Genomic DNA, 18,115 nt, shown 5'->3' with positions numbered 1-18,115 from the left:
AGTAACAGTTCTCTTATCAGACAAAATAGACCTTAAAATAAAGACTATTACAAGAGACAAAGAAGCACACTACATAATGATCAAGGGATCAATCCAAGAAGGTATAACAATTGTAAATATTTATGCGTCCAACATAGGAGCACCTCAATATATAAGGCATTGCTAACAACCATAAAAGAGGAAATTGACAGTAACACAATAGGGGACTTTAAACACCCCACTTTCACCAATGGACAGATCATCCAAAATGAAAATAAATAAACACAAGCTTTAAATGATACATTAACAGGATGGACTTAGTTGATATTTATTGGACATTCCATCCAAAAACAACAAAATACACTTTCTTCTCAAGTGCTCATGGAACATTCTCCAGGATAGATCATATCTTGGTTCCCAAATCAAGCATCGGTAAATTTAAGAAAATTGAAATCGTATCAGGTATCTTTTCCGACCACAATGCTATGAGACTAGATATCAATTACAGGAAAAAATCTGTAATATACAAACACATGGAGGCTAAACAATATATTACTTAATAACCAAGAGATTACTGAAGAAATCAAAGAAGAAATCAAAAAATACCTAGAGACAAATGACAATGAAAACACGGTGACCCAAAACCTGTGGGATGCAGCAAAAGCAGTTCAAAGAGGGAAGTTTATAGCAATACAGTCCTACCTCAAGAAACCAGAAGCATCTTAAATAAGCAAGCTAAACTTACACCTAAAACAATTAGAGAAAGAAGAACAAAAAAACCCCACAGTTACCAAAAGGAAAGAAATTGTAAAGATCAGATCAGAAATAAATGAAAAAGAAATGAAGAAAACAATAGCAAAGATCAGTAAAACTAAGCGCTGGTTCTTTGAGAAGATAAACAAAATTGATAAACCATTAGCCAGACTCATCAAGAAAGAAAGGGAGAAGACTCAAATCAATAGAATTATTAATGAAAAAGGAGAAGTAACAACTGACACTGCAGAAATACAAAGGATCATGAGAGATTACTACAAGCAACTATATGTCAATAAAATGGACAACCTGGAAGAAATGGACAAATCCTTAGAAAAGCACAACCTTCCAAGACTGAACCAGGAAGAAATAGAAAATATAAACAGAACAATCACAAGTGCTGAAATTGAGACTGTGATTTAAAATCTTCCAACAAACAAAAGTCCAGGACCAGATGGCTTCACAGGTGAATTCTATTGAACATTTAGAGAAGAGCTAACACCTATCCTTCTCAAACTGTTCCAAAATATAACAGAGGGAGGAGTGCTCCCAAGCTTATTCTATGAGGCCACCATCACTCTGATACCAAAACCAGACAAGATGTCACAAAGAAAGAAAACTACAGGCCAATATCACTGATGAACATAGATGCAAAAATCCTCAACAAAATACCAGCAAAGAGAACCCAACAGCACATTAAAGGGATCATACACCATGATCAAGTGGTGTTTATCCCAGGAATTCAAGGATTCTTCAGTATATGCAAATCAGTTACTGTGATACACCATATAACAAACTGAAGGATAAAAACCATATGATCATCTCAGTAGATGAAGAAAAGCTTTTGACAAAATTCCACACCCACTTTGGATAAAAACCCTCCAGAAAGTAGGCATAGAGGGAACTTGCCTCAACATAATAAAGGCCATCTTTGACAAACGTACAGCCAGCATTGTTCTCAGTGGTGAAAAACTGAAACCATTTCTACTAAGATGAGGAACAAGACAAGGTTGCCCACTCTCACCACATAGTATTTAAAATAGTTTTAGAAGTTTTAGCCACAGCAATCAGAGAAGAAAATGAAATGAATCCAAATCAGAAAAGAAGTAAAACTGTCACTGTTTGCAGATGACATGCTTCTATACACATAGCGAATCCTAAAGATGCTACTAGAAAACTACTAGAGCTAATCAGTGAATTGGTAAAGTAGCAGGATACAAAATTAATGCACAGAAATATCTTGCATTCCTATACACTAATGATGAAAAATCTGAAAGAGGAACTAAGGAAACACTCCCATTTACGATTGCAACAAAAAAGAATGAAATACCTAGGAATAAACCTACCTAAGGAGACAAAAGACCTGTATGCAGAAAACTGCAAGACACTGATGAAAAAATTAAAGATGATACCAACAGATGGAGAGACATACAATGTTCTTGGACTGGAAGAATCAACATTGTGAAAATGACTCTACTACCCAAAGAAATCTACAGATTCAGTGCAATCCCTATCAAACTACTAATGGCATTTTTCACAGAACTAGAACAAAAAATTTCATAATTTTTGTGTAAACACAAAAGATGCTGAATAGCCAAAGCAATCTTGAGAAAGAAAAGCAGAGGTGGAGGAATCAGGCTCCCTGACTTCAGACTACATTACAAAGCTACAGTAATCAAGACAGTATGCTACTGCACAAAAACAGAAATAGATATCAATGGAACAGGATAGAAAGCCTAGACCTAAACCTGTGCACATATGGTCACCTTATCTTTGATAAAGGAGGCAAGCATATACAATGGAGAAAAGACAGCCCCTTCAATAAGTGGTACTGGAAAGATTGGACAGCTACATGTAAAAGAATGAAATTAAAACACTGCCTAACACTATACACAAAAATAAACTCAAAATGGATTAAAGACCTAAATGTAAGGCCAGACACTATAAAACTCTTAGTGGTAAACATAGGCAGAACACTCTATGACGTAAATCACAGCAAGATTCTTTTTGACCTGCCTTGTAGATAAATGGAAATAAAAACAAAAATAAACAAATGGGACCTAATGAAACTTAAAAGCTTTTTCACAGCAAAGGCAACCTTCAGAATGGTAGAAGATATTTGCAAATGAAGCAACTGACAAAGGATTAATCTCCAAAATATACAAGCAGCTCATACAGCTCAATATCAAAAAAACAACCCAATCCAAAAATGGGCCGAAGACTTAAGGAGGCATTTCTCCAAAGAAGATATACAGATTGCCAACAAACACATGAAAGGATACTCCACATCACTAATTATTAGAGAAATGCAAATCAAAACTACAATGAGGTATCACCTCACACTGTTCAGAATGGCCATCATCAAAAAATCTACTAACCAATGCTGGAGAGGGTGGGGAGAAAAGGGAACCCTGTTGCACTGTTGGTGGGAATATAAATTTGTACAGCTACTATGGAGAACAGTATGGAGGTTCCTTAAAAAACTAAAAATGGAACTACCATATGACCCAGCAATCCCACTACTGGGCATATACCCTGAGAAAACCATAATTCAAAAAGGGTCATGTACTACAATGTTCATTGCTGCACTATTTAGAACAGTCAGGACATGGAAGCAATCTAAGCAATCTAAGTAATAAAGAAGATGTGGCACATATATACAATGGAATATTACTCAGCCATAAAAAGAAATGAAATTGAGTTATTTACAGTGAGGTGGGTGGAGCTAGAGACTGTCATACAGAGTGAAGTAAGTCAGAGAAAAAAATATATGCTAACACATATATATGGAATGTAAAATAAATGGTTTTGAAGAAACTAGGGGCAGGGCAGGAATAAAGACGCAGATGTAGAGAATGGACTTAAGGACATGGGGAGGGGGAAGTGTAAGCCGGGATGAAGTGAGAGGGTGGCATGGGCATATATACACTACCAAATGTAAAATAGATAGCTAGTGGGAAACAGCTGTATGGCGCAGGGAGATCAGCTTGGTGCTTTGTGTCCACCTAGAGGAGTGGGATAGGGAGGCTGGGAGGGAGATGCAAGAGCGAGGAGAAATGGGAATATATGTAAATGTATAGCTGATTCACTTTGTTATACAGCAGAAAGTAACACACCATTGTAAAGCAATTATACTCCAATAAAGATGTTAGAAAACAAAAACACTGTAGTGCTTCAATATGCCATAATGGTATGCTTTAACAAATAAAATGGTAGTTTTTGAATCAAAAAAAATATATATATATATAACCACATTAAATCGTGAATTTTAAAGCACATGCAAAGATGCTCAGCATCACTAATCATCAGAGAAATGAAAATCAACACCACAATGAGGTATCACATCTCACCAGTCAGAATGGCCATCATCACAAAATCTACAAACAAATGCTGGAGAGGGTGTGGAGAAAAGGGAACCCTCCTGCACTGTTGGTGGGAATGTAAATTGATACAGCCACTATGGAGAACAGTATGGTGGTTCCTTAAAAAACTAAAAGTAGAACTACCATATGACTCAGCAATCCCACTACTGGGCATATACCCTGAGAAAACCATAATTCAAAAAGATACACGTACCACAATGTTCATTACAGCACTATTTACAATAACCAGGACACAGAAGCAACCTAAATGTCCTTCAACAGATGAATGGATAAAGAAGATGTGGCACATATATACAGTGGAATATTACTCAGCCATAAAAAGACACCAAACTGAGTTATTTGTAATGAGGTGGATGGACCTAGAGTCTGTCATACAGAGTGAAGTTAAGTCAGAAAGAGAAAAACAAATACCATATGCTAATGCACATATATGGAATCTAAAATAAACTGGTACTGATCAACGTATGGTCAGGGCAGGAATAAAGATGCAGACACAGAGAACGGACTTGAGGATATGGGGTTTGAGGGGGGGAAGGGGAAGCTAGGATGAAATGAGAGAGCAGCACTGACATATATACACTACCAAATGTGAAATGGATGGCTTGTGGGAAGCTGAAGCATAGCACAGGGAGATCAGGTTGATGCTTTGTGATGATCTAGAGGGGTGGGATAGAGAGGGTGGGAGGGAGTTTCAAGAGGGAGGGGATATGGGGATATATGTATACATATAGCTGATTTACTTTGTTGTACAGCAGAAACTAACACAACATTGTAAAGCAATTATACTCCAATAAAGATACTAAAAAAATAAAATAAGTAAAAATAAAAAGCATCCCTTAAATTACTATCACTCACTCACTGTTCTCCCAAGCTACTGGGTGATTGACATTCTTGCTTTATTTGCCTAAGTAAAAATGTGTTCATCTTCATCTCCAAAGGCTACAAAATTCACTCATTTATCATCCCCTTTCTTTTAAAGTTTGTTTTGTTTTATTTATTTATTTATTTTTGCTTTCTAGAAGAAGTGATACATTTCCTCTCCGCCCTCCTGTTCTCTTTGTGAACAACATGCATTTTACAAGAAGTTAAGTGAAACTAAGGATCCAGTTGGTGGCCACTGAACAGAGCGAAGGTAATTGCCCCCTATGAAATCAATACTCTCACGTTCATATAGCATTGTCATGTTGTAAACTGAGATTCTCAGAATTTCCACCACATCTGTTCTCTTTTGTTAAAAACTTCAGAAAGGGTAGCTCCTCTTGCCTCACTCTGCTGTTGTGTACACACTCTGTACTTTTGTGTTGCATGTAATATTTGGAGAGTGAAAGAGGGTTGAAAAAGAGGAAGAAGAGATAACAGTGAGGTCTCCCACCTTAGGTGGAGCAATGGGGAGGAGAAAGACTATGTGCTTTTTCTGTCAATATGTTCTCTTTGCCCATGCTGGGAGATTGACTCCCTTCAATCAGAATGCTTCTGAGACAATATAATCAGGTTTTTCTTCCTCTCCATATTTCTATTATTGGCAGCAGCAGGAATGCAGTGTCCTTAAATAGGATTGGTGTTAGTGTAAATTCAATCCAAATAAAAGCAATGCCTTCCTTTTTTGTTTCTGAGAAACTCAACACTACAGAGAAGTATGTTCTGTCTTTACAGTCTGGCCAGTCTGCAGATCACATGTGATCGATGACCCTTATTTTGATGTGTAATCCATCATATTTTATGACCACTGCTTTGATCAACTGAGCTAAGCAATCACAGAATATATAGATACAGCCTGTTAACCTTGTAATATTATTAGCCAAAGCATATCTATGTCTCCTATCTGCCATATATCAGAAATATTTTTATTTTAAACATTACTTTCTATGGGCGTTGGTAGAAGCTACTAACTCACCTCCATCATTTGCTGAGCCTCAGCACTTCTGTCCATGACAAAATTCAGTAAATTACTCCTGAATTGTCATTGCTTTGTAATAATTACTATCCTTCTAGTTTACATGCTTGCTTCATTGAGATGATTTTTTTAAAGCATGTGCTAACCATACTGAAATAGCATGGGGTGAGGAAGGAGATAGGCATGCATATTGTTTCTTCTTCTTACTTTCTAAAAAGTCATATATGCCTTTGTTATTCAAAGACTCTATTAGAGGTTAAATATAAAGGTTTTTATATAAGCTTTATAACTATATATATATATATATATATATATATATATGAAGTTTGTAAGGCTTCAAAAACCTAACTTGAATGCCTATATTTAGTTTTTAAAGATACTAAGTTCCGTAAGTGAATTAAGTTACCTAGATAGACCACTGTTGGATACTATTTTTTACATTTATTTATTTTTGTCCACACTGCACAACTTCTGGTATCTTAGCTCCCCAACCAGGGATTGAACCCATGCCCCCTGCATTGGAAGCGCAGAGTCTTAACCACTGGACTGCCAGGGAGGTCCCTGGGTACTATTAGTCATAACTCAAAGCACTGCATGTATTGAGCTAGTGTCAGATGTAAAATCTGTGCTTTCTGAAGCTTATATGCAGCTGATTATTCTTTTGGGAGGTGTGATACATCTTACATCTGCTTTATCACTGTTGTTGTTGTTGTTGCCTTTCTCTTATCATATGGCAACCTACTGTAAATAACGCTTTTAGAGTTGTTAATATTGTCCTTTTAATTAAGCGTCTCCAGGAATTTGAGAGATGGAATGTAAGTCCACGAGAATTTATTCTAATTGGTTGCTGTCACTTCTTTTATGTGTAATCATTATGATTAACTATTAGTCTTACTGGATACTTAAAAATTCCCAGGTAATGTGATAAGCACTTACCATGCAATGTCTCATTCTACACACCAATTCTATGAATCTGGCACTATTAATAATAATAAAATGTAATGTTTTGCATCACTGATGATATCTTTACCCCCATCCTTTCATTAGCCCAGTTTTCACAATTATAAAGTTCAAAGAGTTCTGAAAATCAAAAGTTGTTTTATATGTTCTAAGCAAACAAATTTATCAGTAACATCTGACCTGAACTGATAGGAGTTTTTAAAAATAATTTTTACTTTTTTCACTAAAAAATATTGCTGCAGAAATACTACTGTTTGATTATAAGGTGCTGCCCCAGAGCCCATTGTAGTTACTCAATAATACTCAATATTCGTACCATATTACCATTCACAAATCTGAAAATTTCTGACTTCCAACATACAACTAGACACAAAGGTTTTAGGTAAGGATTGTTGACTTCTATTTCAAATTTTAGAGTTGGAAGAGTTTTAAAAATAAACTTCCTCATTGTGTACATTGTGTGCATGAGAAAAATGTGTACATGAGAAAAATGAAGTAAGACAAAACTGACACTAAACTTCAGCACAAAGTTTTTTGTTTTTTTTTTTTTTGCGGTACGCGGGCCTCTCACTGTTGTGGCCTCTCCCGTTGCGGAGCACAGGCTCCGGATGCGCAGGCTCAGCGGCCATGGCTCACGGGCCCAGCTGCTCCGCGGCATATGGGATCCTCCCAGACCTGGGCACGAACCCGTATCCCCTGCATCGGCAGGCAGACTCTCAACCACTGCGCCACCAGGGAGGCCCCAAAGTTTGTTTTTTACTATATCATACTGCTTCTTTTCTCTACTCCTAAGAATGAAACCTGACTTTCCCTAGCTACAAAATAGAGATAACAACAGTACCTATCTGATAATGTGAGCAGTTAATAAGCTAATGCGTAAGCAATTCTTGACACATCATAGCTCTGTGTGTAACATCAAGAACATTAGTATCATTAGAGATAATACAGTGAATGATTAATCTCTGTAATTTTCTTTGTCTGCACTTCCTTATATGTGGGTGATATCCACATTACCTTTAGGAATACTAGGAGAATGAAGGGGGAAAAAATAGAAGTTAAGTTTTTGAAGTCCAGAATAGGCTTTTCATGCCTACACAATAAATTTGAAAGCCAAAATGTTTTGATTTGCAAGAGCCTGGTTAAAAAGGATTTTAGCAATAAAAACAGAAGGCAAGGAAAAAAGCAAACCACAATGTTTATGCTGTAACAATAGATTGGAAAGAGACTGGAGGGATGTCCAGAGGGCTCTGTCTCAATAAACTAGTACCCCAGGAGAGGGGTACTAAGATTGAAGGGGCAAGGCTCTGGAAGGGTGTCTTAAAGTCTGAGGTGAAGGCACTGAACTTGAGAAGACCATGTGAACAGAAAGGAATCAGATTGAACAGGTGCTACACACCACTACCACCATCACCCTAGTCAGAAGCCCAGCCAGTGCCTACAGGGTTCCCACCACCACCTGGCAGCCCTGCAGGTCTGCTGTGTCCTGCGTCCATGTTTTTGTTGTCCTTGTCTGCTGAGCATCTTCCATTGACAAAGGTGACCAAACATCCAGGTTTGCCCAGAATGTCCCAGGAATGTAAGTCTGTTGCTTATCTGCTACACCTCTTATGCCAGCATAATTAATAACACCTTCTCTATTATTTATATTTTATAAATGATAAAAATGTATGATCACTCTCCCCATTGACAACAGTCTGCCTTTCCACTGCCGATCATCCAGCAGAGTTAGCACCTGTTCATCTCTTGAGGTTTTTGTATCTTATCTTTACTGTTCCAAATAGACACACCCCTCTAAATGGCCCAGGACCCTTGCAGGGGCCCCTAAAGCAGAAGATGAGATCTTTGGCACTCAAAAATGGCATGATCAGCAGAGACCTTAAAACACAGTTGGGAGACACTGGACAGTGGTGACCACTTCTGTTTCACATCTTAATTGAAGTACAGATACCTTAGCATATTTCACTCCCTTCAGGGCTTAGCATCCTCCTTGTGCACATAGTATGTGCTCAACAAAGACTGATAAAACACTCTGATTGGAGGAACGCTCAGTTTTATTATCAATGTTGATGTAGCCAGGATGAGAAAGAGAAAAGAACTTGATATTGTCTTTAATTCTATAAATGTGTGTTTTAAGGTACATGGTTGATATTACAGGAGGTCATCAATGTGTTTAATTTTTTATAAGTTTATGTACTTCTAAATATTCTTCCAGCAGTAGGCAGAAATTTGGGGAGGGGGAATACTTAGTAGAAAAGAATAGTGATACTTTGGGATTTTTTTCAACTCTCCTTTGTGATTGCTTTATCACAGGAATGTGATTTTAGATTGCCCCTTATCCATAGATAAATTATTATAAATATGCAGAACCTTGGCTTGAAGTTTGGGTGACTAAGGACTGTAATTTTGCTGTGGCTTTGAAGTTTCACAATGTGTTCAGAACTTTGAGTTCCAGAGCTCAGCTGCCATGAGGTGTTGTTTGAGAAGAAACCCAGCATCATCACTTAGGTTACACAAAACATTTGTTGGAAGCTTACTTCTCATTTAACTCAAAATTTGAGTTGTTTGATGCTTGGTGATTATCATTCCTGCAGTAGAATTTTTCAAAACAAATAATAAACATTAAAAAATCTAACTTAGCTCATAGAATTTCATATTCTTTTTTATTAATATTATTTTTGTATATTTAAATAAAGAATAAGGATCATTAGCAATCTTCTATGGCTTCCTGAATTAAATACATTCCTTCAGGGAAGATTAAGAGACCTTAATTTAGTATAGTCCTTCCAATAAAGAAAGAAATTTTTAAAAAATTAATTAAAGTGTTATAAAAATCAAACTCATTCTGAAAACTTGGCATCAAAAAGACCACAAATAACAAATGCTGGAGAGGGTGTGGAGAAAAGGGAACCCTTGTACACTGTCAGTGGGAATATAAATTGGTGCAGCCACCATGGAAAACAGTAGGGAAGTTTCTCAAAAAACTAAAAATAGAACTACCATATGACCCAGCAATTCCACTGCTGGGTATACATCCAAAGAAAACAAAAACATTAATTCAAAAAGGTATATGGATTGGGTTGTTTGTTTTTTTGATCTTGAGCTATATGAGCTGCTTGTATATTTTGGAGATTAATCCTTTGTCAGTTGCTTTGTTTGCAAATATCTTCTCCCATTTTGAGGGTTGTCTTTTCGTTTTGTTTATGGTTTCCTTTGCTGTGCAAAAGCTTTTAAGTTTCATTAGGTCCCATTTGTTTATTTTTGTTTTTATTTACGTTTCTCTAGGAGGTGGGTCAAAAAGGATCTTGCTCTGATTTGGGATATGGGGATATATGTATACATGTAGCTGTTTCACTTTGTTATACAGTAGAAACTAACACAACACTGTGAAGCAATTATACTCCAATAAAGATGTTAAAAAAAAAAGGTATATGCACCGCAGTGTTCATAGTAGCATATTTACAATAGCCAAGATATGGAAGCAAACTAAGTGTCCATCAGCAAATGAATGGAGACGATGTGGTGTATATATATATACAATGAAATACTACGCAGCCAAAAAATAATGAAATTTTGACATTTGCAACAACATGGATGGACTTAGATTGTGTTATACTTAGTGAAATAAGTCAGACAGAGAGAGACAAATACTGTATGATATCACTTATATGTGGAATCTGAAAAATAAAACTAATGAATATAACAAAAAAGAAACAGACTCACAGATATATAGAACAAACTAGTGGTTACCAGTGGGGAGGGGGAGGGGAGGGGCAAAATACAGGTAAGGGATTAAGAGGTACAAACAGCTGTGTGTAATATAAATAAGCTATAAGGACATATTATACAGCCCAGGGAATATAGCCAATATTTTATAATAGCTATGAATGGAGTATAACCTTTAAAAGTTGTGAATTACTATGTTGCACGTCTGAACTTTCTTGTTAACCAACTATACCTCAATAAAAAAATGTAATGCAACTAATATTCAAAAAAGGAAATGAGCAGAGTTAAGTCTTTTGAGCTACCTTCCAAACTTGGTTACCTTTTTTCCTAACAATTTTTTAGGGTTGGGTCCTCTAATCTTCATGAGCAACAAGGACATTTTAAGCATAGTGAATGGTTCAAGTACTAACATCTGCTACTCCAGGTAAACAGTTAAGAAGAACATAGGCCTCGATTCAGTATTTACTGATATAAAGGATTCTTGCCAGAATGGTGAGTTCAGTCAGGGTATTATAGATTTTTGGACTGCACAGTATAATCTGACTATGAATAGCAGGTGATAAATATACCAGAATAATACTGTCAGAAACATACTGGATAAGAATAGTTTTTTGATTCATGAAATTTCTACTAAAAATGTTGTATTACACAAAAAGTAACTAGCTTAATCTTTTTTTTTTTAGCTGAACAAGTAATATAGAGATTTTGGCTCTGGATCATGTGAATATTGATGCTTTAATGTACCCCCACTGCAAACAAACAGAAATGATAGTTGCAATGTAAAAGTGGAAAACCCATGAGACGTATCAGGGCTTCAAACAATATAAGCATCTCCGTGGAGTTGATAAAGACACAAAGCAGTTGTCAGGAACTAAAGCTATTTGCTTATTGGGCTTTGGTTTTTGAAGGAATTAGCAACAAGTTCCTGGAAGTTAGAGCAGGGTCATGCTTTGGAAATTATTTTTTTAAACTCTGACTACTATTTCTGATTGTTTTATCATAATTTTCTGTTTTTATTTTATGGTGATCATATCTTCTTGAATCTCAGAGTGTAATAATTAAAAGTTGTGGTGTCAGAATGTTTAATTTTTTATGGCTTTTTTTTGTTTCCCTAACTATTCTTATTTACTCACACTGTGCTTTTCTGTTGGTCTTGGATTTTCTCTTTTATGTTGCTTGTTTTCCTCATATGCCTGTTTGTCTTAGGTTGTCTGTTTAGCTCTAAGAATGTAGTACTGTGAGACTGGTGTGGGTTCCCACCGATGTTACTTTCAAGTAGATATAAGTAGTGTGGTTTTCCTGTAATTCTCTCTGGAGTGGGAAATTGTACTGGAGCATTTGTGCTTGGGTGTTAAGGGCTAGATTTCAATTTAGAGTGAATGGGTAGGGAGCCAGTAAAATGCCAGAGGTGGAATTTACCTTGAATTGACATTCACATTAGATGCCTTTAAGTTCTCCTGCAAGGTTCTGTTCAGTGTTTTTTTTTTTTTTGCGGTACACGGGCCTCTCACTGCTGTGGCCTCTCCCACCGCGGAGCACAGGCTCCAGACGCGCAGGCTCAGAGGCCATGGCTCACGGGCCCAGCTGCTCCGTGGCACGTGGGATCCTCCCAGACCGGGGCACGAACCCATGTCCCCTGCATCGGCAGGCGGACTCTCAACCACTGCGCCACCAGGGAAGCCCTATTCTGTTCAGTTTTGAAGAAAAGAACCCCACAGGTTTTTGCAGGAGGGAAACTCTGGTTGCCTGTCTTTTGTAGATGGGGTGGAGGGAGGAGCATCTCTCCCCTCCAGTGAGGTAAAGATATTTTTCAGAATATCACATTTCAGAACATTTAGCAGGGCACATTTTTTTAAAAGAATCTGGAATTTGAGTCTCCACCACTTGCCAGGTGGGTGATCTTGAGCAAATTAATTAAACTCATTATTTCAATTTTCTCATCTATAAAGTAGGAGCGATGATTTCTTCCTTATAAAATTATATTGCAAAGATTATAATGTTTTATATATATAATATGTATCACAGAGGCAGACTAACCATTAGACAGCTTAGCAAGTGTTCAGGGCATGAGCAAATTGGGGGCCCCCAAAAAGAGAAAAATAATAAGGTAAAAGTATTTAGTTTTTCAAAAGAAAATTATTCAGTTCATCATTTTGATTTAAAAAAAGCTTATTTGTATTTTCTTACACTTTTAGAAAATGCTTTTTGATACTTTGCTGTTGTCCTATGTTGAATTACATATTGGAATGACACCACAAACATCTCAGTGCTTAGTTACTTGAAGGATTTTCATCTCCCTCTGGTTTCCTCCTCTCCCTCTGGTCTTCATCTGGGACCCCACCCAAACACATACACCCAATCATTTTACTAAATTAAGCATGTGCAAATATTTAATATCTTTGTGCTGATATACTTAGGAGCTAGCTTTGGACTTATAGTGAATTTTCACCTTAAAATAATTCATGACTATCCATTCCTATGGCTGTTTTGTTTGTTTATTTTTCACCTGGGTCCTTTCATTTTACATTTTTCTATATTATTCAGTGTATCATCAGGCTCACAGAACCTGGTGACTAACGGGCTTTTCTTGTATGTTGTGTGAAAAAAAAAAAACAACTATTCAAAAAAATTGTAAAATCACAAATGCGTAGGTGGTAAATTTAAAAAATATGTAATGGTACTCACAGGTATCCCCCTATTTGATATCCTCATTATGGAGTCAAACTGATGTACAGCAAAGCACACCAGGTAAGTGCTCATGGGAACAGACTTCTGGAAAGTTGTTCGATTCCATTTATCATCCACCGACTCTTCTTTCTGTTGAAAGCAAAAGATAATCTTTTATTTATAAAAAGATCAGTCATGGACAAGACAAACAAAAAATTACTCCAAACCTAGCTTTACAGTCAGAAGTCCTTTGTCAAAGCTTAGGTGTAAAAATAAATTTTACCCCTAACCGGCGATGTTGAAAAAAACTAGAGGAAAATTCATTTTATTTTTAGTACTGTGAAAGAGTGATTGAACTGTATACCATATGAGGTTTCTCAGGGAGAAATACAACTTTGTGATATAAACTGGACACGAGTTTATCTTTCTACATTAAACACACAATCCTGGCCATAATATTTGAGCAGGTACTATGGCCTCTTAATGAAGAACAGGCTAGTGCTCAGTGCCTTGCACACAGGAAGAACTAAGCAGGTATTTGCTGATTTGACTATGTGCAAGAGAGCAATAGCTGTACCAGGCATAGCAGAATGTCAGGTTGTCTTTTCCATCTCTGGTTGTCTCCATCTGAGACCCAGGGTATGGTCACTAAAGTCACTGCTTTGGTTACCATGGAGAGAGAGAAGGATTGCATTACTTCATGCAACTACCGACCCCATCTGTCTGGTTTTCTGTCCATGCCAGCTTTGCCTTCCTCTCTCAGCCAGTCATCTGTCCTAATACTTCATCCATGAATAGTTGCCTAATTCCTGCTACCCATTGTTTAAACATTTCCACATGCCCTACAGCCACACAGTGAGTCACTCTACAGTGGAAAGCTTTAAAAAAGGATTAAGAGAGGAAGGCTAGACTAGAACTTGATGCATCATCGACAAGGCAAGCATGTTATGTGCACATGCTTATAGAGAAGAGTTGGAGCCCCAGCAAAGTTACTCTCTGATAAAAACCTAGTAGTAGTTTTGATCTCCTAAGGACCCAGATTATTCACCTTCTTCCAGGACTAGTTTCTGGAACTAGGTGAAAGTGAAGAAGTATATACTCTGCAAAACAAAAAGGTCATGTGAGGAAACCATAAACAGAGGTTAGTAAAGTTTGCATTCTTACTCCTCCCACCTTCATTTTCTCTGTTCCATGCCAAAAAATTCTGATGGCATTTTATTCTGATCCAGTCTTCTGGATTAGAGTGTCATAGTTTAGGTTTATCCTTTCCTCTTTCTTCTCCAATCAAAACCCAATTGCCCAGTTGTCTGACACCAGAAGAAAAGTTGATAAGCTTACAGTTTACTTTTTAAACAACAGCTTACTTTTTAACCTTCTTAAAGCTTTGGTTTGCTTTTTCAAGGGATATTTGTAATTAAAGAGGATGAATTTCAGTGATGATATTTCACATAGTGGATCAGAAAGATGGGAGTTGTAGTGTAGGCACAATGCTTTTCTGGTATTAGATAGGTGACAATTATATCTAAGGATTAGCTTCACCCTTTTACATGTCAAAGGTATAAGGAATAATAAACCTCAACCTTGAGGTAATGATGCTTTAGTTAACTGCGTTACCCATTCTGGAGAGGAGGAGCAGTAGCAGAGGAAAGAGTCATGTTAATAATTATACAAACAGAACTTATTGTAGCCTTTTTTTTTAACATTTAATGAGTACTTCTTGATCACTAGAATACCTATGGGCCTGGTGTTTCCTGGAGTTACGGCTATATTCCAATATTTAACTGATGATTTTTTGTACTAGCCCTATATTAAAAACTGGGTTTATATTCAACTGAAAACCAAGAATAGTAACTAGGCCCTTGAATATTTTTAAATCTGTAATTCCATTGGTTTGCCTTTAATTTGTCATGATTAGGGGCTTCTTTCATTTAAGCAGAACCCAGCTAATGTATGTCTACTGTATCTATTCTTGCTTAGAAAACCTAACGTGGTATTTTGACTGGAATGTGATATCTTGAATTAAAGATGTCTAGTACTCAAAAGAGATTGCCCAAATGTATTTTCAAGCCTCTAAATAAGCTATTAGAGCACATTTATTTTATAATTCAGTAGGTTCTTTCATAGCAAAGCAGATAATTTACCTGATATTATAAACAGACTATCTGCATAAATTAAAAATTTTAAAATACTCACCTCCACTGGCATATTTGAAATTGCCTTATATTCTTTGGGGTGGACGATAGATATTGTATAAGTTGCCTTTTTGTTGGGCTCATCAAAACAAGGGAAGGATTTCCTGGCATCTGTTGGTTCATGATCAGTGGCTGCTATGATCCTTAGAAATAAACACACAAAATATTTGTTACCTCTTCTGATAGCCCCTATGTTTCTATTCCTATAGAAAAGAATCAGCTATGTAATTATAACTACTGCATTTCTTATAATGAGTTTCCATCCAGAAAACTATCAAATAGTTGTCAAAGTCTTTCCTGGAATTGTTAGGTTAACAAATAAATGAAAATTCAGAAACTGCTTCAGATATTTTATATGAGTAGTTAGGTATTTTGTTGCCATAACTAAAAATCTGTGAACTCTAAATGAGCAAAAATCAATCCGATTTTGAGCTATCACTCTCCATCCTAAAGCCATCAAGCGACAAGTAGATAAACACAAAGCCAAACTCAAAGGCTTGCTTGTACCTGTCCTTGTGAGTGTGAACAGCTGTGTCCTGTCACGGAGTAGAGGAGTATATTCCAGAGTCCACAGCTCCTGTCCCTAATAGTACATTCTTTCTTACTTATGTTACACCAGGGACAAATCCCTTACTTTTCATTTTCATGTAAAGTCAGTCCCTGAGCAATCTCCCAGTGAAGCAACCTTTGGCCAGGTTTAAAGTCCACTTTTGGAAAGAGACAGTATTCCTTATGGCTCTAACTTCATGCTTATTAAACTAAAATGTTAATGTTTAATGTTTCCATCATTTCAAAGTGGAAATATTTTTTCTGAGTAATTGCTCAAAAAAAAATCAATGAATGTAAACTTTTTACATGTAGTTATATTACAGTAAGATATTGTACATTTGCTCATTAGAAGAGTAAGCAGAGGAAAAAGTGTAAAAGGAAAGAAATGTTGACTTATATTAATTAATAATTTGTGTAAGGAAAATATTTCATCCTTCAGAATTCTCAGAGACTAAGGAACATATTTCATAAAGAATAACAAATTGTTACATTGTTCATTGATCCAATAAATATTAATTGAACCCCTTCCTACACACACACACACACACACACACACACACACACACACAGAGACATCTACCAGGCATTATTCTAGGTTCTGAGGGAATAACAAAGAATAAATAAATAAATAGATAAATAAGGAGAGTGATAAGAGCTATATAGAAAATAAAACAGGGGAAGTGACAGAGAATGACTCAGGAAAAGTGGTGAGCAATATTAGGTAGAGTAGTCAGGGACAATCTCTTGGAGTAGGTGATGGTTTGCTGAGATCCAAATGATGAGAAAAACCCAGACAGGTGAAGATTAGGGAAAATGTGTTTCCTTAACAGAAGGAACAGCAAGTGCACAGTCTCTAAAGTGGAAAAGAATTTAATGTGGTTGAGACCTGAAAGATATCCAGTGTAGCTGAAGTACAGTGAACTGGAGGGACTAAGGGGTCAGCAGAGGCAATGGTAAGTATCTTCATTTCATTTGGGTTCAAGGATGCATTATATACATTAACTTATCTAAAAAATAATATGTCATAGGTCAACATCCAACTACAAGAAATTAAAATATTTTTGAATTTCTTTTAAAACCCTCTGGATACAAAAATTAGTTGTTAAAAATTCAACCAGGGCTTCCCTGGTGGCGCAGTGGTTGAGAGTCCGCCTGCCGATGCAGGGGACACGGGTTCGTGCCCCTATCCTGGAAGATCCCACATGCCGCGGAGCGGCTGGGCCCGCGAGCCATGGCCGCGGAGCCTGTGTGTCCGGAGCCTGTGCTCCGCAACGGGAGAGGCCACAGCAGTGAGAGGCCCGCGTACAGCAAAAAAAAAAAAAAAAAAAAAATTCAACCAAAAATACTAATCTGTAAAAAATAAAACTGGAAAAGTGCTGTCTTTTAAGACACTGTTGACTGAGGCGGACAACTTTCTGGGATGACTGAAAAAATCTATACCTTATATATAGCTGATTCATTTTGTTATAAAGCAGAAACTAACACACCATTGTAAAGCAATTATACTCCAATAAAGATGTTAAAAAAAAAACTATACCTTTTTATGGGTGTGGTTAACAAAGATGTGTGCATTTGTCAAAATTCATTAAATTGTTCCCATTAGATTTGTGCATTTAATGTATATAAATTTTATCTAAAAATAACTGTAAATCAATATTGCACTTCAGTAAATAGATTTAGATTTGGATTGTTGCAGTGGCATGAGTTAACAGTTCAGAAACAATCTTCTCTGTATCCCAAGCTTGAGCAAATGAAAAAAAAATAAGGATAACAGAAGGCAGGTTTCTCACAGCTGGGGAATAGAGTTATAAATTTGTAAAAAAGGAAGACTAGACCTTGGTATTGAGCTGTAACTGCAGGTTCAGTGTATACTTAATGATTTTTCATGTACACATGTATCTATATATGTAAATGGAGATAAAAATACACAAAGACATGTATTTCCTAGTTTTGTCTGCTGAACAGGACTAGAAGAAATGACAAGCTTGTAGCAATGAGCACAACTAGTTCCCATT

At 36.6% G+C, this 18,115-nt stretch overlaps 1 protein-coding gene across 1 annotated transcript in view; it reads right to left on the bottom strand.

Annotated features, from left to right (window-relative positions):
- Positions 1 to 18,115, bottom strand: part of ENPEP (glutamyl aminopeptidase) — a 111,601-nt gene that overhangs the window by 80,557 nt on the left and 12,929 nt on the right. Inside the window, exons 2-3 of the mRNA XM_081230479.1 lie at positions 15,553 to 15,694; positions 13,378 to 13,509 (exon numbers count right to left, since the gene is read on the bottom strand). Coding sequence (XP_081086605.1) covers positions 13,378 to 13,509; positions 15,553 to 15,694 — 274 coding nt within the window. The remainder of the gene's footprint in view (positions 1 to 13,377; positions 13,510 to 15,552; positions 15,695 to 18,115) is intronic.

The sequence above is a fragment of the Mesoplodon bidens genome, assembly GCF_964165515.1.
Source record: "Mesoplodon bidens genome assembly, chromosome: 1".
NCBI classification, from domain to species: Eukaryota; Metazoa; Chordata; class Mammalia; order Artiodactyla; family Ziphiidae; genus Mesoplodon; species Mesoplodon bidens.
This window is presented reverse-complemented; position numbering and strand designations above follow the sequence as displayed.